A 24,372-nucleotide genomic window follows, 5' to 3' on the forward strand; every position below is an offset into this window, starting at 1 on the left:
GATGATTAAATCGGTTACATTGCTAATACAACTCCAACCTGTTTAAAAAACTTTGACTTTTGCACCTACAACCTACCCATACTTTGCAACCTTTCCTCTAAATTTCAATTTAAGATTCACGTTACGTTCCATATACACCAATTGCATAGATGTGTCACTCGGTGCCAACTGATAATGGTTTGTTAATGTATGCACTTGTTAGTCTGTGCACAAGAAATTTAAACAGTATTTTCCAAACACAGTCACAGAAACCTTGGGTCAATCCCAAAACCCACACTTACAATATTTGGGAGTAGTCAAGTAGGCACTTGACTACTCCCAAATCAGTCAAGTGCCTACTTCTGTGACATATATAACTATGACATACAGCAGGGCTTCTCAAAGTCCCAACCAAGATCCGCATCCGGACCAAAAGGCAAGGCTATCCGGACCAAGCCCATATGCCTTGTGTTATAAATACCATACCTTATGAAGTGTAATGCTTTCTAATTTTAAATGCATTTTCTATTGATCAATAAATTGTTAGGGACATTTTATATACATATTGTTAGTGACGTTAATATTATAGTAGTGGTGTAATGAACCGTAGTTGATCCCTGATCCATGTTTTGTGTGTAAAATGTTCCAAAGAAATAACAAAATTTAAATAGGTTAATTACCTTATTTTTATTCTTGAAATTAATATTTTGTTATTACAGAGAGAAAGTAGGCTACCGAAAAAAAAAAAAAAAAAAAAAAAAAAAAGTACTTGTACAGAATTTCAGGTACTGGTAATCGGTATAAAAGTTGACCAGGAAAACTCAACTTGAATGTATGTTGCTTAAAGTTAGAAGTCAGTTGATGAAATGTTATTTTGTTATTTGTTAAATTGTTATGGACCTCTGACCCTGAATACAAATCAGACGCGGACCTTTGAGTAATACGTTTGAGAACCCCTGACATACAGTATTAACGGTAACTGCCACAGTGCCTCTTAAGACTGCAAGCGAATGAACGAATAGAATTCGGTACAAACCGAAGTAGACATGGTGGGTGAATAGATACATATTAAATGGTAATGGGTACACGGATATCAAATGAAAAGTCACAGCTCACCTTGTGGACATTTGCTTACATTTTACATGAAAACAATGACCAAAGGTCATATTCAATACAGTGTAGATGTCTGATCCATCACAATACATGATAATGTTGCCATCTTGAATGTTCCCTTTGTGTCCCTTGTTTGGATACTTATGGATTAAAGCCAGTGATCTCCAAAATTCTTCATTTTTATTTTTTTTTTACAGAAGATTATTCTGCATTCCATCCACAATGTGATTCTTGTCAGAGTGCAAAAGCCTTTGAAACAGCATTTAGACCCTCATGGGGTATTAAACGTTTTCTACGAATCTCAGGGAAACAATACAACATTCATTCATACATACATGCAAGGAGCCGCGTTAAAGTCTCTCGCTGGAATCCGTTCTGGTTAAAGGTTGGCAGGTATTGATCAATTGTACAACAAATGTATAATCAAACTGCATCATATCAGAGCTGGATGACATAAACTGAAGTACAAGCTTTTAAACTCAGTTTTTTTTCTAAGCCTGGGTCCAGATCAGTTTGTTCCCATCACACACACACACACAGGACCTCTGATGCGTGGGTTCCATAATAACGCACCTCTAACCCAGTGAGGAAATCGCAGTCACGCTACACCTTCTTGGGTACGTTAGTGATGATGGGTTTTGGGCGCGTCTTAAAGATCAGCTTCCGTTTGATGAGGGCCGACACGGAGTAGGAGGTGGAGGTGGGTCCTTGCTGGTTTGTTTCCATAGGTACCGGTGTGACATCATCGTTGTCATGGCTGCCCAGGCTATCCTGCAAAAGGCTGGAATGCTTTGTGAGGACAGCGAAGGGTTTCTCCAGTTTGACTTGCTTCCCATACAGAATATGATGTCCAACAATAAGCACTGGCACCCCCTGATGGAGGAAGAAGGAAAGACAGCTAATAATGTATGAACATCCATCCATCCACCCAGTTTGACATGCAGGGGCATTTTAAGCTTTTCTTTCCAAAGGACAGATGAAGACATGACAGGAGAGAGTGAGGGGGAATGACGTACAGCAGGGCCACAGGTCGGAGCCGAACCTGCGGTCGCTGCGTCAAGGAGTAAACCTCTATACAGTATATGTGCGCCTGCTCTACCAACTGAGCAAACCTGGCCACGATGCAGCTCAGTTTTATACAATATGTAGTAGGGGGTCCCAGCTCCGTCTCTTAGGGGTCCTTGGCCTAAAAACCGTTCAAGACCGGTCTAGGGTGTCAATTAGAGATATGAATGGTTTCCATATTTTTTCAAAAGTTCCTTGAATAACCTCTAAGTTAAAATTGTACAGAACCTCCTTGATATATCGATCATAAGATGGGGGCAGAACGTGTTTCCAGTTGAGGAGAATTAGGCATCTGGCTAACAAGGTACTAAAGGCCGTGGAATTGCGAGACATAAGCGAAAGGCCCTCACCCATTGCGATACCAAAGATGGCGGAGAGGGCATATGGAGCTATCACAACATTGTAAGCTTTTTGTAATGTGTCAAAAACCAGTAGTTTGTCAGTTTGACTCCAAAGAGTCATAGATGTCAGAAATTATCTTGTTCTGATCAGGGTCTAAAGCGGGGGTTGGCAACCTTAGGCATGCATGCCACCATGGGCACGCAGGACCTTAAACAATGGCACGCTGGCAATATGTGTGCAAGAGTTATTGATGTGTTAAAATCATGGTTGAAATGCTGAAGCACTCTCTCATCCGCATGCCAAATTACAACGTTCACAGTTACATTGTTATTTAAGGTAGTTTGATTGACTCATATCTCTGACTGGGAACCATACAAAGAGGATTACCAACGGCCGCTGGGGCAGATGAACTAACGCTAGTCTTGTTACTGTAAGTAGGCAACATTAAAACCTTCATGAGTTAAAATCCAATACTTATCAATGCACTCACCTGTGTAGACCGGCATAAACAGGTCTGCTCAGTCCACCGTGCTTTTTTACACAAACACAGCTCTACTCTGAAAATAGCAAATTTTTACAAAACAAGCTAAAACAAAAGCTGTTGGTTTGTAGTCTATTTATCTTAGTTTTCAGGGAATCTTGAAATTTTGACAAATTCTTAGAAACTTAAGCTGGCTGAAGAAACCATCCTCTCCGCTGGAGCGGTAAATATGGATGCAGTATAAGACCAAAACAAATACATGTGGCTACTTAATATGCACATGAATGACGCAATCGTTACGTTCGTGTTCTTCATTCTTGATAATGATGCTGGTTGTGTTATTATTTTGCCACAGCATCATTTCATTGAAAATGAGGCATACAGGACCTGCTTATCAGTCCATTCATCATTAAAGCTGGGCTTTTCCACGTCAACTTTTCGCTTCAGGCTCTTTGACAGTGATATTTTTGTCAGCCCATTTTCCACCAATCAGGCTGCATACTAAAACCATGTTTCCATAATCATAATAGTAATAATATACAATAATAATAATAATAATAATAATAATAATAAAAATAATTACAAGGTCCTGATTATGAGAAATAAATGTTATCAAATGTTGCTATGGAATAAAATTACAGATTCCCTGGATATTACATTTTGATGTGAGGTCATAATTAAACTTAATGTTGACATGGCACACTAATAAACAAGAAATTTTGTAAAGGGCACTTCATATCAAAAAGGTTGCCGACCCCTGATCTAACGTTTTCGGAGCGCAATTTGGAAAACTTGGATACTGCTTCTAAATAAAATGTTGAATCTGAAAAAAAGAACAAAAAAGGTGGGATGTAGGCAGTTGAAATGCAGTTGACAAGTCTTTAAAAAAGGACATGAATATTTCCCTGTCGTACACATCGTTAAGTGACATAATGCCCCTGTCGAACTAAAGTTGCAGAGTCTGTATTAGATGGCATAAAGCAGTGATTAGTAATTATTGGGCCAAGTGTGAACGATCTGTGAAGGCCAAAATGGTCTCTGAATTGCTTCCATGTTCTTAGAGATTGATTAACCACTGGACTGACACTGATGGTAGAAACAGACACAGGTACTGAGCCATTATTGCAGTGACAACTTTGTTGTAGAGGTTTCCATTTGGACCCAAACTGGCAGGTCAAGGCTTGATTGGCCCACAGCAAGGTTTTGAACACTCCCTAATTTTGTGACGAGGGCCCGGCGCGGACCAGTCACAGACTGATGGCAGCGTTAATGTAGATAGTTATAGATAGAATAGTTTCTGTGATAATTCAGAATTTAAAAAAGATAAAAGACAGATTACATAGGGCCCTACATTAAATCAGTGCTGAAAGCTAACTGGAGATTAAAAAAATATGACTTTGTCTAAGTTTCTGACCGAGCCGCCCCACTGTAAATTTGTAGTTTAAAGTTACTATATGTATATATGATTCCCTGTAATTTTTCATATAATGAGTTTAAATGACCTGTAACAGCAAACGAGACTAACAGTGAAAAGAACGCTATTTTTATGTAGTTTTTATTAGTGCCCTTGCACGGGTCTGATTTTCCCCGCAAAATCAAAGAATCATTTGCTGCAGGTAGAAAGGCTCTACAGTAACACATTCTGATGGGTCACAGATTTCTTTGTAACACCGGAAAAGCCTGTGTTAGCAAGTTATCTGTTGTAGTTATGGCTGATACTGGGGCAGAACCATTACAGAAAAGAAGGAAATTAAATGAAGAACTAAAAGCTAAAAGGGAAACTACAGACGATGGGCAAGTCAACTTCAGTCGGGCTTTCAACAGATTGAGACAATTACAGGATTGTAAATGATTCAAAACCGACCCCGAATTGGCCCTGTGTGTAATGTAATATGTCTATTTTATTAATTAAATAATTTTACAATGCGTGATGTGGTTGTACGTCAGTAGCCAACATTAAATTACGCCCCCATCAGTTTAGCACGGAGGTTTTATTCCTTCCTTTTATTTCCTTTTTTATTTCTGTTGGCCTACTATTTTCTTTTCCCTTATGGCCCCCTATACTTGTGTAAAGCGTCCGTGGGTTTAATGAAATGCACTATATTATAAGTTATTATTATGTTGGTTGCTACAACAAACTTTTATTGCTTTGGCTCGTGACACAGTGACAGGGACACCCAGTGTAGCCCATAGACATCCATGCTAAGTTACCGTATGCAACACTTGCGATTACAAATGCGACGCTGCATCCGTAACGTATTCTCTTACTGTAAATGAATGATTTTCTGTCTGAGAAAAACATTCATCGCAACTATATGCCCTCCCCATAACGCTATCTCAGTAATAGGGATAGACCAATTATCGTCCCCGTTTTTTGGCAGTTTACAGATTATCTGCCCGATAACCGATAAAGTTAATTAATTAAAAAGGTGCGCTACTTTGGCTCGATTACAGCTCTGTCTGTCCCTCTGCTTTGTTTTCACTCACCACTGAATCTGACTTAATGTCCCGCCCACAACTCTATCTGACTATCTTTTACATATTATGATGAAAGTTTCTAATTTATTAAATAATTGCTTAAAGCATTTAAACAAAATTTTGTGTTGGAGTTTGTAATGTTCCAAAATCTTAATTTTGGCTTAAAGATTTTAATTTTCACTGTAAATACATATCGGTTTCAAACATCGGTTATCGGTTTCTTTAACTATTAATAATCTGTATTGTTATCGGCCTTGAAAAAAACAGTATCGCTCGATCCCTACTCAGTAATACAGTGGGCAATACAGCACCGTAAAGAAAAGGCCGCAGGTGTGGTAAAAACACTACCGCTTTTGTCCCAAAGCGGCAGCTAGAATACACACAAACCGAAAGTTACATATAACCACATTCATAAACGTTTAAAAAATACATTAAAACAAAATTCCCAGTGGCTTGGCCCTGGTAGGGGAAACTTAGGCCTGGTGGGCCACCAGTCTTGCAATACACTGGGGGAAACCCTAACTGTGCTTTTTCTTTCCAGTCTTGTGTTTACCTCTTTGGTGTACATCAGGTCTCCCATCACATTTCCTGCCAGACCAGAGTTGTGTCTGGAAACCATCTCTCCCTGCAGCTCCACCAGCAGCCATTCTGGAGGACTGCTGCCATCCACACTGGATCTGGAGGAGCAGATACACACCATCAACTAAACATAGCTGGAAATCTTTCATAGTTGAAAGTAAATATTACAATGTCAAAACTGTAGGGGATGAGGCTGCCAGTGTTTCTCAAATGGGGGTACTGTACCCCTAGGGGTAATCACTCTGGAGTACTGCAGGGGGGTAATTGAGAATTGTTTAAGTGTTATTTTAAAAAATATCAGTCGTGCATAATGCCTAAAATAATTATAAACGATAATTATGAATTCATTTAGTGGTTCTTAACATTTGAAACGTAACATTGAAATGTTTTTCTGTTACAATATTGCTAAATCAGACGGAGATAGCACATCGTCTTTGTAAAGCTAAGCATGATTTTTTCTACCAAAAATGTTTTGTGCTGGTCAGGGGGTAACGTTACTTTGATGAAAATAATATTTCATAGTTTCACACCAAACTGCACTCAAACAGCTTCCAAAATGTAACGTACAGTAACGTTACGCACAATGTAAGAAAACGTTTAAATATCAACATGAGCTACTTTTCAGTTCGCGGCGTTTTGTCCATGAGATTTATGTTAGCTGTCTTTATATCTTATCCACTGTAGTATTCTCTCTTACAACTTCGCTAACGTTAATGTTACTGAACGTCCTCCACATTAGCCTGCCTATAAATCGCAAATGTACTTTACCTTATGACTATTTGAACCATTTTCCTGTCAGATAGCGAAAACCCGGAACATTAACAAGATGAAAAAGACGCATTTACATTAAACTGATCCCAACACAGCTGTTTTGATAACGATAACCAACATTAAGTCGGTGTTCATAATCCAGGATTTCCCGCCAGCTGTGCGTGCTGTCAGTGTGATGACGTATTTCCGTTTCTTTTAGCCTGTTTGGGTGAATCATTACCGGTTCAAAGGTTCTCAACGTGGTTCTTGATATTTTCCAGCGTGTGAAGCAAAAAGCAAAGAAAGTTTAGTGATCGTAAAGAAAAGAAAACAGAAGGTAAACGTCATTTTATAACGATTTTAAATACTGTTGAACTTAAAGGAATTGATAGTAAGCATTCGGCGTGTTTAACCTGTGAGGGTTTTGCTTCTTGCTAGCGAACAGCAGGTTTATAAAGGTTGTGTTTTGCTCTCGCCTTCCTGGCTTTAATAATCTGCCTATTTGTGTTTTCCTTACTAGTAAAAATGGGTGAGTTCAAGGTGCACCGTGTTCGGTTCTTCGACTACATGCCCACTGCTATCAGAGCCATGGCGTTTAACAGCCGCACCGAGAGGCTTGCTCTGGCCCGGGCTGATGGCGCTCTGGAGATTTTCAACTTCGCTGACAACTACTTCCAAGAAAAGGTAACTTAACAACTCGGAAAAAGTCGAGATAACCTTCCCACGTGATCCACTTGGGTCTGAAATTATGAAGTCATTTGCTAATTGGGCACTCTGTATTAACAACTAAGCAGCACTTGGTTCAGTGAAGTCCCATGTGTTCTCTGTCTTAATGCTATGTTTTAATTTTTGGTCGAAGAAAGCTTTGGTAATGAAATTTAAAGAACGGTAAACATTCCGACCAAAATTAAGTACCTGTACATTTATTCCGTATTAAAGATTGCTCCTTAGTGCTAAAATTTCAAGTCACATTCTCCTTTTCATGCACTTTTTTTTTAGATGGACAGAAACGCTTAACTGCTCAATTTGTCAATGGAGTTTTGAATTAATGTCTTTCTACAAGAGCTGGGTTTTTAGCTTGAAGGAAAAATACTTTGAACTGGAGGTAAGATGTGCAGGGATAACCTCGTTTTGATTTTGATGCACAGGTCATCCCAGGACAGGATGGCAGGGCTGTTGAGGCTCTGTGTTGGGTGGGCCAGCGTCTGTTCAGTGCTGGTTTGAATGGAGAGATCACGGAGTATGACCTGGAGAACCTGAGGCCCAGGTACACCGTGGAGGCCTATGGAGGACCAATCTGGACCATCAGTAGCAACAGCCATGGAACACTGCTAGCGGTCAGTCAAGACCTTCTGGATATTCTAATTACTCTAAGGCTACATTTACACTACTATGTTCTCAGTTTTAAGCGGCGTTTTGAGACAAAAACAATCTCCGTCCACACAAGAGTTTTAGCTCCAGTAGCGGAACTAATCTCCGTCCATATTAACATGTCTGACAACGCATATCGCATGACCATTTGCATGAAAATCATGGATGTATAAGTTGAAAATACTTTGGAGAAAGAACCACAATGGGGAAAAGTAAGACCAGGGATTTATTTGCTTGGACCCGCGACGAGGTGGAACTGTTACTGAAAGGCATGAAGCCTACCTAACCGCTAAGACTGACTGACATGCATCGTCATTTTCAAAGGTCTCTGTTTCTGCCCATCCAGACTTCAAAACAACGAATATTGCGATTTTCTTTTTCTTCTGCAACATTTCTAAAAACTTAATTGTTTTCAAAAAAGATTGTACATCACGTCAGTCAGTCTGACAGTTATTTAATTTATAAAGAAGTACATAACTTGTATTTTCTGCTCTCGGTCTGTTTTGCTGGAAACTGATATGATGTAGTTGCCAGCAGCGGTACCGTATAAACGGAAAATATTTAGGCGAATCATTGATTATAAAAATAAAATGAAAAAATATAGTCTATGGAATGAATCGTTTTTAAAAATACTAATGTAGATGTAGCCCAAGCCTGATACTAAAATTATTCTGCCCAGGCTAACATTTCCTCGGTTGAAAGTGAAATAGCGAGCCTTATCAAGCCTTCAGCTTTATTAATAGACTGTGTGTTTTCCTTGTCAGGTCGGTTGTGAGGACGGGACAGTAAAGATGTTTGAAATACTGGAGGAGAGAATTCAGTTTCAAAGAAACCTCGACAGGCAAAAAGGTAAGAGAACAAGCTGAATTAGAGGTATTTTTGCTTTTCAGCTAGCAGTTGAGCTAGCTCAAAATGACCCGTAACATTCCACGGGGAGAGCGTAAACCCACCCCCTTGTAATTGCATCTCTATTCTCATTCCGATTAGTTTCAGTATTGCGGATCTAACGTTAAGTAGGGTTGGGCATCGTTTGGATTTTAACGATTCTGATTCCGATTCTTCCTTTCAATTCCCGTTCTTTGAGGGGTGCAGTTGAAACGGGTCACATGCTTATTTTCACAAATGAGAAGAAAGTTTCATTTTGATTCAATGGTAGTGTGCCGTTTTTACCGGGCTTTTTCAATGTTAAATAAAGCCACACTAGAGCACCACTTTCTGTGCTCCAAGGCTGCAACACAACAAGCGCCTAGCCACTTCGGAAACCAAAACTTGCGCATATTAAATTGGGAAGCAATGATCAGATTTGAAACCACATCCTCTAAACGATTCCAATAAAGAAATGATTCTACTGGAATCGTAATTTTGGAAACGATTCCAAGTAGGAATCTGTTCTCGATGCCCAACTCTAACGTTAAGTCACACTTAACTGGACAACACCCAGGTAAACCAGCAAAATGCCATGCAGCTTCAAACACAATTCATTTGGATACAAGCGTTGCGTTTCGAAGATAGACGGGATCCACACACAGCAGAGCCGAGGTGTGTGCATTGCTTCACGCAGCAACTGTATGTTGTATAATGTAACTGACTGGAAACGTTACCAAGGATTATTTACTGCCGCTGGTGCAGATGAACTAACCCTACACTCGTTACTGTAAGTAGCCTACAATAAAACCTCCATGAATAAAAAAAGTCAATACTTATCAATACCTAATTTCAAATGAGGCATACAGGACGAATGCTAGCCTGCTTATCAGTCCATTCATCATTAAAGCTGCTGTTTTCCACAACTTTTCGCTTCACACTCTTTGACGGTGACATTTTTACCCGACAACAGGCCTTTCTTTCTGCAAGCATTTTCCACCAATCAGGACACTGCATGCTACGTTTCAGTAATCGGACTTTAACCATCACTCCTCAGTGAATTGCCCTCTAATCTGAGATCATTTTCTAGTTAAGTAGCCTATCTAGTTATCATTATGGATTTTCCATGTTTTTTAGGAGTTGTAAAAAATATAGCATTATATAGCATTTTTTATTTTCTTTATTTGAAAGTCTGTCCCCCGGAGTGTTTGCTTAAAAAAATTCTGGCCCTTGGAAAAAATGATGACCCCTGGTCTAGCTTTACTGCTAATGGCACAACATACAGTGGCAGTGGCTAGCTGGGTTATAACCATTTTCTGAAGCCTACCAACACGCTTGAAATATGGATGGGTGGGGGGTGTCATGGTAGGTGCGCCGTATATTTTCCTGCTTTTTTGTCCTTTGCCAATCACACCCATCAAGGAAAGAGTGAGAGATGATGATGTGTTGTCACAAAGATGATCACTGATGTGTGCTCAGCTGATGGATCTGAAAGTTATTCAATTCAATTTTATTTATAGTATCAAATCATAACAAGAGTTATCTCAAGACACTTTACAGATAGAGTAGGTCTAGACCACACTCTATAATTTACAAAGCCCCAACAATTCCAACAATTCCAGTAATTCCCTCAAGAGCAAGCAGTGCGACAGTGGCGAGGAAAAACTCCCTCTTGGGAAGAAACCTCGGACAGACCCAGGCTCTTGGTAGGCGGTGTCTGACGGGCCGGTTGGGGGTGTGATGAACAGTGGCGATAATAGTCACATTAATAATGGAACAGTGACTAGATGTAGCGGGGAGCTTCAGGGTTCAGCAGGAAGAAGCATGACATTATAGGGCACCGCTGAGCTCGGCAGGGAGTGCAGCAGGACCACGGCGACAGCTGGAACCAGGATCTTGGTGCCAACGTTGTCCAAGGAAATACGCTGGGGGAAAAAAAACATAAGGACTCCGGCTAGTAAACTCCCCAGAAGCTAGGATTAGTAACAAGCATTTCTGGGACTGGATACACACAAATAGTAATAGTAAAAGTAAATAGTAAGTTATCATCCCTTAAATCATATATAAGTCCGTCAATTGTGTGGAAGGTTGAAATTGGAGGCTAGTAAATGCATTGTTTTTGGTCCACTCCCTGTATTTGGGTCGGATCGCGTTCTCACCTAAAGTGAACCGAACTCTAGTTCACTCGGATGTGGACCGAGACCCCCGTTTTCAAGCTCAACCAGAGTTTGTTTGATCCGCACTAGAGTTCAGATAAAGTCCAAACGAACCGGACTATCCAACCAAATGCTCCAGGGTTCATTTTAAACGGCCCAAACGAGGCAGGTGTGAACGCAGCCTTAGTGACAATCAGTGTTTCATTTTGTTTTCTGTGATTTTTTTTTTTTTTTTTTTAGGTCGTATTATCTCTCTCTCCTGGCATCCCTCTGGCACATTGATTGCTGCAGGCATGATGGACATGATCAGAATCTTTGACGCCGAGACAGGTAAGTAGATACAACTGAAGTTATTAGCACAGAGCCCACCACCAGTTAGAATGTTCATAAGATGAGTTTTGTGTATATTGACTTTAAAACTCAATTTATTCCTTAAAGGGGGGAATTTCAACCTGGATCATAGTTCCCATGCATTTGTGCCTAAGTGACAAATCATTGAAATTGATCCAGTATTGATTGAGTGAGAGCACTTTAACCGGCAGCTGTGAACTGGGTTACCCTATAGTAAAATGCGTACCGTCAATGTACATGGATATACGTTGACTAAAAGTGCTTGTTTTTCCACAGACACAGATTGGTATTCTAGGTAAGCGGAGTTTATAATAATAGGAGGCAACACTTCATTGGGTCACCTCTTATTATTATAACCTCTTTGTTATACTGTAAGTGTCTGACTTCATCATGGGAAGTTGTTGAAGTCTCGTTATGAAATCTTGAGAGGTGACTTGCCGGAAGACAGCGGTGTGGAACCATGGAGTATAGTGTGGAACGCGAGTGAGGAGGAAGAGAGGAGTTCCAAGGAGTTTGTTGTTTGGAGTGCAGAAAGCGTAGCTTTGTGTTATTTTATTAAAGTATTGTAACTGCACATTTTCCAAATTGAGCCATCAAAATGTTGAGCTGCACTTTGCGCAGCTTTCATAGATGTTACCTTTGGATATGGACAGGCTGAAGTTGAGGCTAGTTGTGCTACAGCTATAAATGGATGCCAACACGCCATCCACTGCGCCTTGCAGACCATCTGGTCTGTAGGGAACATTTTGACCGGCGAAGACTACTGCCAGCCACAGAGGAGAAGAAATCCTATACCAAAGCACATTTTATTACAGAAAAACGCTGTTCCAAGAGTGGAGAGCTGCAGACAGAGCAGAGGTGAGCTAAAGTTACTGGGTTGACCTGGTATCAGTAAGTTGCACACAACACTTCATCTTCCCATAATGTAGTAAGACACTTATAATAACAAACTGAGCCTGTCGGTGGCAAAAAAAAGCATTGAGGTTGCACATTGTCCCAACACGGTTACATTGCAGCTTTGTTTGCGGCTGCTAGTTTCAGCGTTCTCGCTCAATGCTTGGCAAATTCTTAAGGGTTTTGTTCACATTAAGGCTCTGACACATGGCCGACCATCAGCAGAAAAAGGCAGTCGGACTCAAGGCAGCTGATTGGACCAATGCGTCACGTGGGTCTGGCTTTTCCCGGATTTCAAAACCAACCATAATGGCGGCTTGTTCGGAATACGATCTCGTATTTTACACACAAGCAAGAAATAGGCTATGCAGTTGCTGAATCTGTCTTCATTTCCGATTGATAAAGGTAAGTTTAAAAGATTTTTGTCAGGTTTTGAGAGACATTCGTCACGCTTATCCCGTTCATCATTTCTGGTAATTTGGTCATTGAGTCTGACTGCCCACAGGCCGATTCAACAAGTCAAATCGGCCCAAATGAACGCTGACGGCTCCTCCGACTGACGATGGCACGGAGCACACCAAACGGACTCGAGTACCGACCTCGCCAGACTGTCAGACGCCCGATAATCGGGTTGGTGTGTCAGCGCCTTTAGTCACTTGGACACAAATGCATGGGAAAACAGGGTCCACGTTGAAAAATACCAACATTCCCTTTTTAAAAATCCCCTAATGATATGATTGTAACCTTTTTAATGTTTTCATTTGCGGATTCAGGCCGCGCCACACACAGACTGCTGGTGGAAAGAGGTGTCGGAGCATCAAAGAGCAAAGAGGTGGTGGTTTGGAGCATCGTCTTCCTGTCTGACCACACCATTGTTAGCGGGGACTCTGCCGGAAAGGTCCAGATCTGGGACGGAGTCACGGGAACTCTGGTCAGAACTCATTTGGTCACCAAGTGGGACGTTCTGGCTCTGTCTGTTTCAAAGGTAAGTGTACAACCAAGAGTTAGACTCATAACTGAGGGCCGAGGGCAGTTTTAGTCTCACGTCCCAAGAGAATCCGTAATGTTAAACTTTCTAAATGTTTAACAGGATGAGAGCAGTCTGGTAGCTGGGACTTCAGAGGGCACAGTCGTCCAGTTTCAGTTCATCTCCTCTACTGTTGACCAGCAGGATAAGGAATGGGTCCGAACTAGGACCTTTAAAAACCACTCTCATGATGTGAGGGCGCTCGCCCACACCGAAACCGCAGTGGTTTCTGGAGGTCAGTGCTAAATATTTTTTGTGATCACATTTTAAAATGAAGAATGTGTGTGTGTGTGTGTGTGTGTGTGTATATATATATTTTTATTAATTATCATTTCACGACTGAAGAGGCCTTGTGCTTTAATTTCAAGAGGTCTAGCATGAGTTTTTGTCTACCAATGCAGATAGAAAAGCTACAATTCTCATTAAGAGAGCTTGCATGATGTGCAACGTTTATCTAGCCTACTTTAAGGACCCAAATGCACAAGCTTAAGGTTTGATGAACCTTAAGGTGGTGTTTTGCTTATTATTAAGATGTAGGCTACTTTGTTGAATGAAAGGTAAGCTAATATAGCCTAATAATAATATAACGGTGAGAAAATGATCAGTCAAGACTCAGATACCCGCGCACGTAGCCAAACTAATGCAATGATACAGTATAGCATGCCTATTTCTTTTATTGTTGTAGTGTTATCATCAACAGTTTGTCCACCACTCAGTTTTATCAAGGGGTTAAGTGTTCTTAAGGGGAGTGGTGTTTACCGCAGGTTGTAGCCTCACTCCCTCATCTCTGTCCCTCTCCTCCTGAGTCTCCTCACTGTGCATGTCACTGTAGCCGACACCAGCACCTCTATCATCGGCCACGGGAGCTGATGAAGGTCCTGCTACTGGCCAAAACATGTCTGTCCATTTGACACATTTGGCAGCGTTTTTTTTTCTTCTCACGCAGCTTCTCAGCACCTCCTTTGCGTTTCTTCTCCATGATCTCTATCACTGTTCTAGCCAGGCAGATGCACACCCGAAACTGCATGCAGGCAGCAATCCCAAAGAGGGTGCTGTTTCAAGATATGCTGTCCTCTTCATTGTCTTGGTTAACGTTATCCTCACCTAGCGCCACTTCACAGCTAGCTGCTGCTGTAGCGGCATATTCATCGCTTCGGACTGTTGTTCCTCGTGTCTGTATCCCCAACAGTAGTCGTAAAAAAGTTTGTCATCTTTGGCAGCGTTGCCAAATACTTATCGCCGTCTTTTTTTAGGCTGATCTTGCTTCGTCTCTGTTTGTGTACTTCCCAGCTCTCCTGTCACTGTGTTGATCATTCGCGCCGCGCACCGTTATGGACTAGTCAATTTCAATTTGAAAGTAGGGGGTGTATGGAAAAAAAATAGTCTATGTGATATTTTTGACTAAAGTGTTTTTTGGCCAGCCCAGAGTCAATTGAAAAAACAATGGGACAATTAAAAAATAAATGTTTGTTATGGGTCAATTAGGGTCTTTTTTTTTCGCGCTGAAGTAAATTCAAAATAATAATAAATTGTCTGGCTAATCCGGGGCCCCTGCACATGTGGGGCCCCTAGGCTGCAGCCTCAAAAGCCTGTGCATTAATCTGCGCCTGCATATATTACATATTGGACCTTTTAATATTGTTAATCGCAATATTTTTTCTTAGACAATTAATTGTACAGCAAAATTTTGAATTGATACAGCTCTAGCTGGTCTACCTTAAAGGTCAGCCCACCTTAAGTTAGTGAGCCTGTGTTGAGGTTGTCGCTCCGTGGCTAACCCCCTTTTACTTTCTTTAACCAGACACCCTGTATGATTCAGCAGTGTCCTAAAATTCTTAAAATTCTTCCTAAAAAAACTTGCACTCCATCTTAAATATGATTGTTTTGATGTTTGTAATAATGGCAGGTATGGACACCCAGCTGGTAGTGCGACCCCTCTTGGAAAAGGTGGAGAAGAACACCCAGGAATCAGCGCTGCGCAAAATGACTCTCCCACATGTGAGTACATATTTAGTAAGAAACAATCTCTCTCTCGGGGCGCCTTGGTAGCTCACCTGGTTGAGCGTGTACCCCATATACAGTGGGGGAAATAAGTATTTGACCCCTTGCTGATTTTGCAGGTTTGCCCACTTACAAAGAATGCAAAAATCTACAATTTTAATCATATGTACATTCTAACAGTGAAAGACAGAATCCCAAAGAAAATTCCAGAAAATCACATCATATGAATTTATTAAAATTGATAACCATCTGATGAGGAAAAACAAGTATTTGACCCCCTGGACAAACAGCAAGTATTCTGGCTCCTACAAGCCAGTTAGTCTTTCTTTAAGACACAGCCCCAATCCAAACCAATTGTCTACATCAAATACACCTGCCTCACCTCGTTACCTGTATAAAAGACACTTGTCAACACCCAAACAACCAGCATCCAAGATCACCACCATGGGCAAGACCAAAGAGCTTTCTCACGGACATCAGGGACAAGATTGTTGATCTGCACAAGGCTGGGATGGGCTACAAGAGAATCGGAAAGCAACTTGGAGAGAAAAGATCAACTGTCGGTGCAGTTATCAGGAAATGGAAGAAGCACCACACCACCGCCAACCTCCCTCGGTCTGGGCCTCCACACAAGATCTTGCCTCGTGAGGTGTCCCTGATCATGCGAACGGTGAGGAATCATCCCAAAACCACAAGGGGGGAACTGATGAATCAACTGAAGGCAGCTGGGACCACAGTTACAAAAGAAACGGTTGGTAACACACTACGCCGTCATGGATTGAAATCCTGCAGCGCACGCAAGGTCCCCCTGCTCAAGAAGAAACATGTACAGGCCCGCATGAAGTTCGCCATTCACCACCTGGACGACTCAGAAGAGGCCTGGAAGAAGGTGATGTGGTCAGATGAGACCAAAATAGAACTTTTTGGCCTCAACTCAACTCGTCGTGTTTGGAGGGCAAAGAACACCGAGTACAACCCAAAGAACACCATCCCCACCGTCAAGCATGGTGGTGGCAACATCATGCTTTGGGGGTGCTTTTCAGCCAAGGGGACGGGACAACTCCATCGTATTGAGGGGAGGATGGACGGGGCCATGTATTGTGGAATTCTGGGCCGACATCTCCTTCCCTCAGTGAGAGAGCTGAAGATGGGTCGAGGATGGGTGTTTCAGTGCGACAACGACCCTAAGCACACCGCCAAAGCAACAAAGAGTGGCTGAAGAAGAAGCACATCAAGGTTCTGGAGTGGCCTAGCCAGTCTCCAGACCTGAATCCGATTGAAAATCTTTAGAGGGAGCTTAAAATTGAGTTGCCAGGCGACAACCTCGGAACCTGAATGATTTGGAGGCTGTCTGCAGGGAGGAGTGGGCCAACATCCCTGCCGAAATGTGCACAAACCTTGTCACCAACTATAAAAACCGTTTGACATCTGTGCTGGCCAATAATGGCTTTTCTACAAAATATTAACATGCCGTTTGTCCAGGGGGTCAAATACTTGTTTTTCCTCATCAGATGGTTATCAATTTTAATAAATTCATATGATGTGATTTTCTGGAATTTTCTTTGGGATTCTGTCTTTCACTGTTAGAATGTACATATGATTAAAATTGTAGATTTTTGCATTCTTTGTAAGTGGGCAAACCTGCAAAATCAGCAAGGGGTCAAATACTTATTTCCCCCACTGTACGAAGACTCCGTCCTTACCACGGTGGCCCGGGTTAAAGTCCGACCTGTGGCCCTTTGCTGCATGTCCGTCCCGGTCCGTGGGTCAAGTTCGGGCTCGGGCAGAGAATCTAAACTCTACTTGGGAGGGAAAGGGACAAAAAGCTGAGCAGAACTTACGGTGTTTTGCTGCTGTTATCTTGACTCAGTGATGCATTTTACAAAGTCTACAGACTACCACTTTGTTGTTGGCATTGAGAGTAAAATACTCCCACACTTTATAAGACCGTTTGCAAGCCTTTTTCTCAACGTGTTGTTGAATTTGCGAGCGATCCATACTTGGGCAAAACCTTGCTGGAGGCAGCCATGTTATTTTTAGACTTCTACGTGTGACGCGGCGACGCAAATTATTTGTGTCGACGCATTTACTTTATCGATTACGTCAACGAATCGTCCAAGCCCTACAACAAAGATTCTTCCTAGAGCTGGCTGCCTATCTTGGTAAGATAGCTGACAAAGAACCCTATAGTCACTTTGGCTGAGCTCCAGGGGCTGTACCGAATACCTCTTTCTGAATGCACCGTAAAAGAGAGAACCAAGGCAAATGTAGATCATGATTGTTCCCATGGAGACCTGCTTACCCCTGTCTGTCTTCCATGTAGAGAAGCCTGGTCTGTTGTGCAAAGAAAGCAGGACTGCTGCTCTTCCAGTTCCCTGATCATTTGGAGCTGTGGAGACTAGGGGAGAGCGATGGACATGGTGAGTAAAGCACAAGCACACGCACACACACATCCATAGTACTGCATTATAATGCAAGAAATGGCAGTTAAAGTGATGGTTAAAACTAAAGGAGATCTAATAAACAGGAAAAACAATAATGAACTTTTGTCTTTATCTGATAGAAGACTTTTCATAGTGTAATAATTGTTATATACTGTGTACGATAACAGGGAAGCCTGGTGACAGTCTACCTGTGAAGAGAAAACCAGAGAAACTGATCCAGCTGAAGAGGAAGGTGTGTACTGATGTGTATATCATTGTTTTACGTTAAGAAACTTCACTGTATGTGTATGGCGCAGTGGAAGCTTCTTTTGTTGATTTATTTTAATTAGTGGTGTTTTCCCCGTAGTAAATAATAGTTTCTCAAATTGTTTCAACAAGAATATGTATATGGCAAAAAAAACGTAGTTTTATCTATCTATCTATCATCCATCCATCCATCATTTCAAAATCTAACTCTCTCTCGGCCGTAGCGTGGTAGCGTTGCATTTCCCCTGACTCATTTCCTGGTTCTCCTTCTCCATAAACAACGTGAAATCAAGGAGAGGGTTAACATTTCCTGCTACAGATATCTCACCGTGGTCAGAAAGAACAGGGGAGACACTTTGTTCCTCTCACTATGACTCTAGAGTCGCTACTCGCTCTGAAGCTACCGGTAATCACCGTCCCTCTCTCACTTTTATTACACACACTCTCCACACACACGCCGGCTCGACGCACACACCAGCGCAAAAGTATGAACATCAGACCACTTACGTAGGCTACGGTGAAAGCTCCGAACTTCCTGTCGAAAGCATACTGTTTTTAATTTTTTTTTTTTTTAAACTGTTGTGGCAGTGTGTTTTGAAAACATCATTGCCTGCATTGACTGATACACTGCCCTCTGGTGGACAGAACATCTACAACTTAAGTTTGATAAAAATATAGGTCTTACTGAAGGCATTTAATGGTCAAAATATTATTAATAAATATTTGAATATTAATAAACAAATGAATTTAGAATATGAGCTTGACTGTGTGTGCTGACTTCTGCAGGGAGAGGATCATATCTGCTGCAGTGCTTTGTCTCCATGCGGAGGGTGGCTGGCATACTCTACTGTCACCAGTTTCCGTCTTTACAGATTACAGAACAACAACATCAGCGTCACCAAGGTGGGCTGCTCATCAACACTCTTCACTACTCACTGTTCACTCATCAACACAGTAATATGTTAATATGAGATTGTTAGTAAAGAGAGGGGGATGGAGGGTCAGGATTTCAGTGTTGCACTTTTTATAGACTGTGTATGTAGATAATTATGACCACGATGACGCTCTCCCGTCTCCGTCTCCTTCCTCTTCTCTCTCCAGGTGTCCAAACTACCCAAGGACCTTCGCTGGGCCCACCAGCTCTGCTTCTCCCCCGACTCCTCCAAACTCTTTGCTTCCTCCAGCCATTCTTCAGTCATCGTCATTGCCCTCAACCAGCCAGAGTGCAAATACCTTCATACCCTCAAACCCAAATCAGGTGAGTCTGAGTCCAATCTGTAATATTGTAGAATTGAGAGCAGCACATTTCCGAGTCAAGAACTGTGATCAGTTTTGTGGAAACCAGGGTCCCTTTTTTGCTACTTTGGGTGGGGGATGCACTGCATAGTAGTACATTAAATCCACTTTTTTGAGTAAGTTATTTGTATACTCACTTTACTATGCTGTCAATTGATCCTGGTCCCTAGGTAAAGGGTTCATTGCAACAGTGGTTATTTGCTTTTTTCAGTGGTGTCAGTAGTCATGGCCCAATGGGGGGAATACATGGGCTGTTAAGTTCCTCTTTAAATAATACTGGAAGAAATCTAATTTTTCAAAGTCATTTACAACCACACCGCAGTAGAACCTAATCGGACAAAGTAACCTATGCACTCGTACTTTACTGTATACTCTGAGTGTGTAACCATCTTTGTGTGTGATGTCCAGGCTCCAGACAGCCAGTCCACCTGCTGTTTGCCAGTGAGGATGGCAAGTGGCTCGCTACAGCAAACGCAGACTGTGAGATCCATGTCTACAACCTTGACAAGCTAAAGGTGAGTTGGAACTCTAACTGGGGCTGTACCGAATACCTCTTTTTGAGCTTCGAAGCTTCGGTACTTATCAACCGTGCATACAGTGGGGGAAATAAGTATTTGACCCCTTGCTGATTTTGCAGGTTTGCCCACTTACAAAGAATGCAAAAATCTACAATTTTAATCATATGTACATTCTAACAGTGAAAGACAGACAGAATCCCAAAGAAAATTCCAGAAAATCGCATCATATGAATTTATTAAAATTGATAACCATCTGATGAGGAAAAACAAGTATTTGACCCCCTGGACAAACAGCAAGTATTCTGGCTCCTACAAGCCAGTTAGTCTTTCTTTAAGACACAGCCCCAATCCGAACCAATTATCTACATCAAATACACCTGCCTCACCTCGTTACCTGTATAAAAGACACCTGTCAACACCCAAACAACCAGCATCCAACATCACCACCATGGGCAAGACCAAAGAGCTTTCTACGGACATCAGGGACAAGATTGTTGATCTGCACAAGGCTGGGATGGGCTACAAGAGAATCGGAAAGCAACTTGGAGAGAAAAGATCAACTGTTGGTGCAGTTATCAGGAAATGGAAGAAGCACCACACCACCACCAACCTCCCTCGGTCTGGGCCTCCACACAAGATCTTGCCTCGTGGGGTGTCCCTGATCATGCGAACGGTGAGGAATCATCCCAAAACCACAAGGGGGGAACTGATGAATCAACTGAAGGCAGCTGGGACCACAGTTACAAAAGAAACGGTTGGTAACACACTACGCCGTCATGGATTGAAATCCTGCAGCGCACGCAAGGTCCCCCTGCTCAAGAAGAAACATGTACAGGCCCGCATGAAGTTCGCCATTCACAACCTGGACGACTCCGAAGAGGCCTGGAAGAAGGTGATGTGGTCAGATGAGACCAAAATAGAACTTTTTGCTCAACTCAACTCGTCGTGTTTGGAGGGCAAAGAACACAGAGTACAACCCAAAGAACACCATCCCCACCGTCAAGCATGGTGGTGGCAACATCATGCTTTGGGGGTGCTTTTCAGCCAAGGGGACGGGACAACTCCATCGTATTGAGGGGAGGATGGACGGGGCCATGTATCGTGGAATTCTGGACCGACATCTCCTTCCCTCAGTGAGAGAGCTGAAGATGGGTCGAAGATGGGTGTTTTCAGCACGACAACGACCCTAAGCACACCGCCAAAGCAACAAAAGAGTGGCTGAAGAAGAAGCACATCAAGGTTCTGGAGTGGCCTAGCCAGTCTCCAGACCTGAATCCGATTGAAAATCTTTGGAGGGAGCTTAAAATTCGAGTTGCCAGGCGACAACCTCGGAACCTGAATGATTTGGAGGCTGTCTGCAGGGAGGAGTGGGCCAACATCCCTGCCGAAATGTGCACAAACCTTGTCACCAACTATAAAAACCGTTTGACATCTGTGCTGGCCAATAATGGCTTTTCTACAAAATATTAACATGCTGTTTGTCCAGGGGGTCAAATACTTGTTTTTCCTCATCAGATGGTTATCAATTTTAATAAATTCCTATGATGTGATTTTCTGGAATTTTCTTTGGGATTCTGTCTTTCACTGTTAGAATGTACATTTGATTAAAATTGTAGATTTTTGCATTCTTTGTAAGTGGGCAAACCTGCAAAATCAGCAAGGGGTCAAATACTTATTTCCCCCACTGTATTTGAAGCTTCGGTGTCAGGCGGCACAGGGTGTTACATTTTTCTGAGCGCACGTGAAGGCAGCTTCAATTCAAAGCGGGAATGAAGCGCCTTTGCTTTGTTGTTGGAGAACACAGCCACCTATTGTCACACAAACTCCTTGGCAGTTCAGTGCTTGGTTTTTTTGTTTTTTTACATTCATAGTTTTAAAACGTTTTTGTGGCAGCAATAGAGGCAGTGATGTTTCCTGTAACGTTACAGGACCCTCACATTGCAAAACGGACTGACGAGTCTGCAGGGTGACGTCTGGTTGCTTTTTCTCCAAAAAGTTGAAGGTCTCAACTTTTTGCCGCAGGCAATCAAAATAAATGTAGACCTGTTTCGTCGGACTGTCTGACAAGTGATGACGGACGTAGTGTCTGCGAATGAATGCTCAGCCAGCAAGTGCCTCACTGTATTTGCATTATGCACGGCCATACTATCTTTACCTTTTTATTTTTTTTTATTTTATCAAATCGCTTGAACGACCCCAGACTGCTACGGTATAACCATACAGACCTCTACACACATCAGACTGCTCGTTTGAAACTCATTTCTCTGTTCTTAGCTAGCAGCCTAATCCAGACAAAAATACCACAGCAAATTTTAGCCTCCATGCACGTTTATAAAAAAAAAAAAAAAACATTTGAATCCCAAAATTGAAAATCAAATACCTACCCATCGAACGAATTTTCGAATATTCAGATTCAGCCCTAACTCTATCCATGTTATTTCTTGATAGGTAAAATTTTAATTGCAGACGTAGCAACAGTCAACTCCCAATGTCTTGTGTGTGTGTTTGCAGCTTCATTGTACAGTTCCAGTGTACAGCTCATGTCCCACTGCCATAGCCATCCACCCAACAACCAGTAACCTTGTCGCGGTGCATGCTGACCAGCAGGTAAACACTGCACCAGGTTTTTTCAGACTCTTGTTATCCTATATTAAACTGTAAATCATCTGCTCTGCTTACCACAGTAAAAGACAAGTACAACGTGTGTGTGTGTGTGTGTGTGTGTGTGTGTGTGTGTGTGTGTGTGTGTGTGTGTGTGTGTGTGTGTGTGTGTGTGTGTGTGTGTGTGTGTGTGTGTGTGTGTGTGTGTGTGTGTGTGTGTGTGTGTGTGTGTGTGTGTGTGTGTGTGTGTGTGTGTGTGTGTGTGTGTGTGTGTGTGTGTGTGTGTGTGTGTGTGTGTGTGTGTGTGTGTGTGTGTGTGTGTGTGTGTGTGTGTCAGATCTTTGAGTTCTCTCTGGTGCAGAAGGAGTACACGGAGTGGAGTCGGAAGCTGCAGAAACAAGGACTGCACTCTCTGTGGTTGGAGAGGGACACACCCATCACCCGCGTCGCCTTCAATCCTAAAAATCCAGCTCACATCATTCTGCACGACATGTTCATGTTCTGTATCATTGACCAGAGTCTGGTATGTGAGCAGTTAAGCTGACACTTGTCTGCCAATGTTGATACTAAACCAGTGAAAGAAGGATGGGTGATATGGGTATTGATATATTTGTGTCTTTTGTTTACACATGCAGCCCCTCCCTGAAGCAAAGACTCCATTCTACAATCAGATTACACTGAGGAGTCTTCCTGAGCCACAGAGGCTTGTACACAGCCACGCCTTCAAGATATGCAAGAATTTCCAGGTACCATTATACTGAGCACAGTGGAGCTCTGCTTTAACTGCTGCACTGCTTCTAAGCCGTGATTATGATTTACCTCGAACAATCAACATAAAAGAAAAAAAAAATCAGAGATACCACAGAACTCACTTATTATATTTAGTGTAGAGTTTCCGGTGATCTAAATGTTTAGTAATATTGTTGAAGGTCTAAAACTCGTGAACATATGCTGTCTCAGGTTTTTAATTGATCAGGTCAGACTCTATATGAAGGTAGGGGCGTAATGATACATCGATCTGGATCGATATATCGATTCAACAATCAAATATTATCAAAATACAAAGTGAAAATAGTGAAACATGTTGTCATCTTAAAGATGCGCATATATTTTGAAATTCCCACTTCATATGTATTTTTTCATTATTAGAGAGTTTGTTTTTATGTCTGGAAGAGCTTAGTAATGAAACCGTCAAATCATATTTTAGTTGCTTTTTGTAAATATATATATATATAAATGTAACTGATTGTGTCAAAAGGGCTTATTGTATCATCTCGTATTACTCGCAGGCCCCCTAGTTGCAGACCAGTAAAATGGTATCCTTTGATATAATGTGTCCTGATAAAATGTGTGATTTACACCCCTATGTGAAGGTACACAGTATTAAATTCTCATTATCAAGCCACTATAGACCCTGTTAACTACACTCAGATACAAGTTTATTTTTTGTAAGCGAATTTTCCCAATAATCTTACTGACGTTATTTGTTCTCCTGATATTTGGTCCTACAGCATCTCATGTGTGTGAGTTTATTGGAGGACCATTCTCTGGTCGTAGTGGAGCGGCCCCTGCTGAACATCATGTCTCAGCTACCTGCACCTGTCCGGCAGAAGAAGTTTGCTACATAAATTAAGTGGAGGTGTCTCAGCCGGAAAGGATTGTTACCGCACTGTAACTCTTGCATCTAAAATCATTTTCAACAAGTGTTAATGTGTCACCCCTTTGTAAAATAATGCTTTGATAAAGTAATAAATTACACAAATTACAAAGTGTGTGTGTGTGTGTGTGTGTGTGTGTGTGTGTGTGTGTGTGTGTG

The 24,372-nt window shown here is 41.9% G+C and overlaps 2 protein-coding genes across 2 annotated transcripts; one reads left to right on the top strand and one right to left on the bottom strand.

Moving 5' to 3' along the window:
• Positions 1 to 1,253: 1,253 nt before the first annotated feature.
• chtf8 (CTF8, chromosome transmission fidelity factor 8 homolog (S. cerevisiae)) lies at positions 1,254 to 7,000 on the bottom strand. Its single transcript, XM_028586238.1, has 3 exons — positions 6,806 to 7,000; positions 6,012 to 6,135; positions 1,254 to 1,965 (listed from the first exon to the last, which is right to left on the bottom strand). Exons 1-3 carry the CDS (start codon positions 6,823 to 6,825, stop codon positions 1,696 to 1,698), a joined length of 414 nt encoding a protein of 137 aa, XP_028442039.1. The 5' UTR covers positions 6,826 to 7,000; the 3' UTR covers positions 1,254 to 1,695.
• On the top strand, positions 6,954 to 24,325 carry utp4 (UTP4 small subunit processome component). The gene is made up of 17 exons (XM_028586237.1): positions 6,954 to 7,124; positions 7,308 to 7,471; positions 7,936 to 8,124; positions 8,923 to 9,007; positions 11,419 to 11,508; positions 13,197 to 13,408; positions 13,514 to 13,685; positions 15,357 to 15,448; positions 17,775 to 17,871; positions 18,063 to 18,127; positions 18,928 to 19,044; positions 19,243 to 19,399; positions 19,846 to 19,952; positions 22,467 to 22,562; positions 22,894 to 23,079; positions 23,192 to 23,302; positions 24,068 to 24,325. Exons 2-17 carry the CDS (start codon positions 7,313 to 7,315, stop codon positions 24,182 to 24,184), a joined length of 2,052 nt encoding a protein of 683 aa, XP_028442038.1. The 5' UTR covers positions 6,954 to 7,124; positions 7,308 to 7,312; the 3' UTR covers positions 24,185 to 24,325.
• Positions 24,326 to 24,372: the final 47 nt, after the last annotated feature.

This window comes from Perca flavescens, chromosome 8 (assembly GCF_004354835.1).
Source record: "Perca flavescens isolate YP-PL-M2 chromosome 8, PFLA_1.0, whole genome shotgun sequence".
Taxonomy (NCBI): Eukaryota; Metazoa; Chordata; class Actinopteri; order Perciformes; family Percidae; genus Perca; species Perca flavescens.

Coding starts and splice junctions, on each gene's coding strand:
- chtf8 (XM_028586238.1), bottom strand. CDS start 6,825: ATGGTTCAAATAGTCATAAG. Junction 6,136..6,805: donor ATGGTTCAAATAGTCATAAG/GTAAAGTACATT, acceptor CTGCTCCTCCAG/ATCCAGTGTGGATGGCAGCA. Junction 1,966..6,011: donor ACCTGATGTACACCAAAGAG/GTAAACACAAGA, acceptor TTCCTCCATCAG/GGGGTGCCAGTGCTTATTGT.
- utp4 (XM_028586237.1), top strand. CDS start 7,313: ATGGGTGAGTTCAAGGTGCACCGTGTTCGGTTCTTCGACTACATGCCC. Junction 18,128..18,927: donor TGATCCAGCTGAAGAGGAAG/GTGTGTACTGAT, acceptor TGACTTCTGCAG/GGAGAGGATCATATCTGCTG. Junction 23,080..23,191: donor GTATCATTGACCAGAGTCTG/GTATGTGAGCAG, acceptor TTACACATGCAG/CCCCTCCCTGAAGCAAAGAC.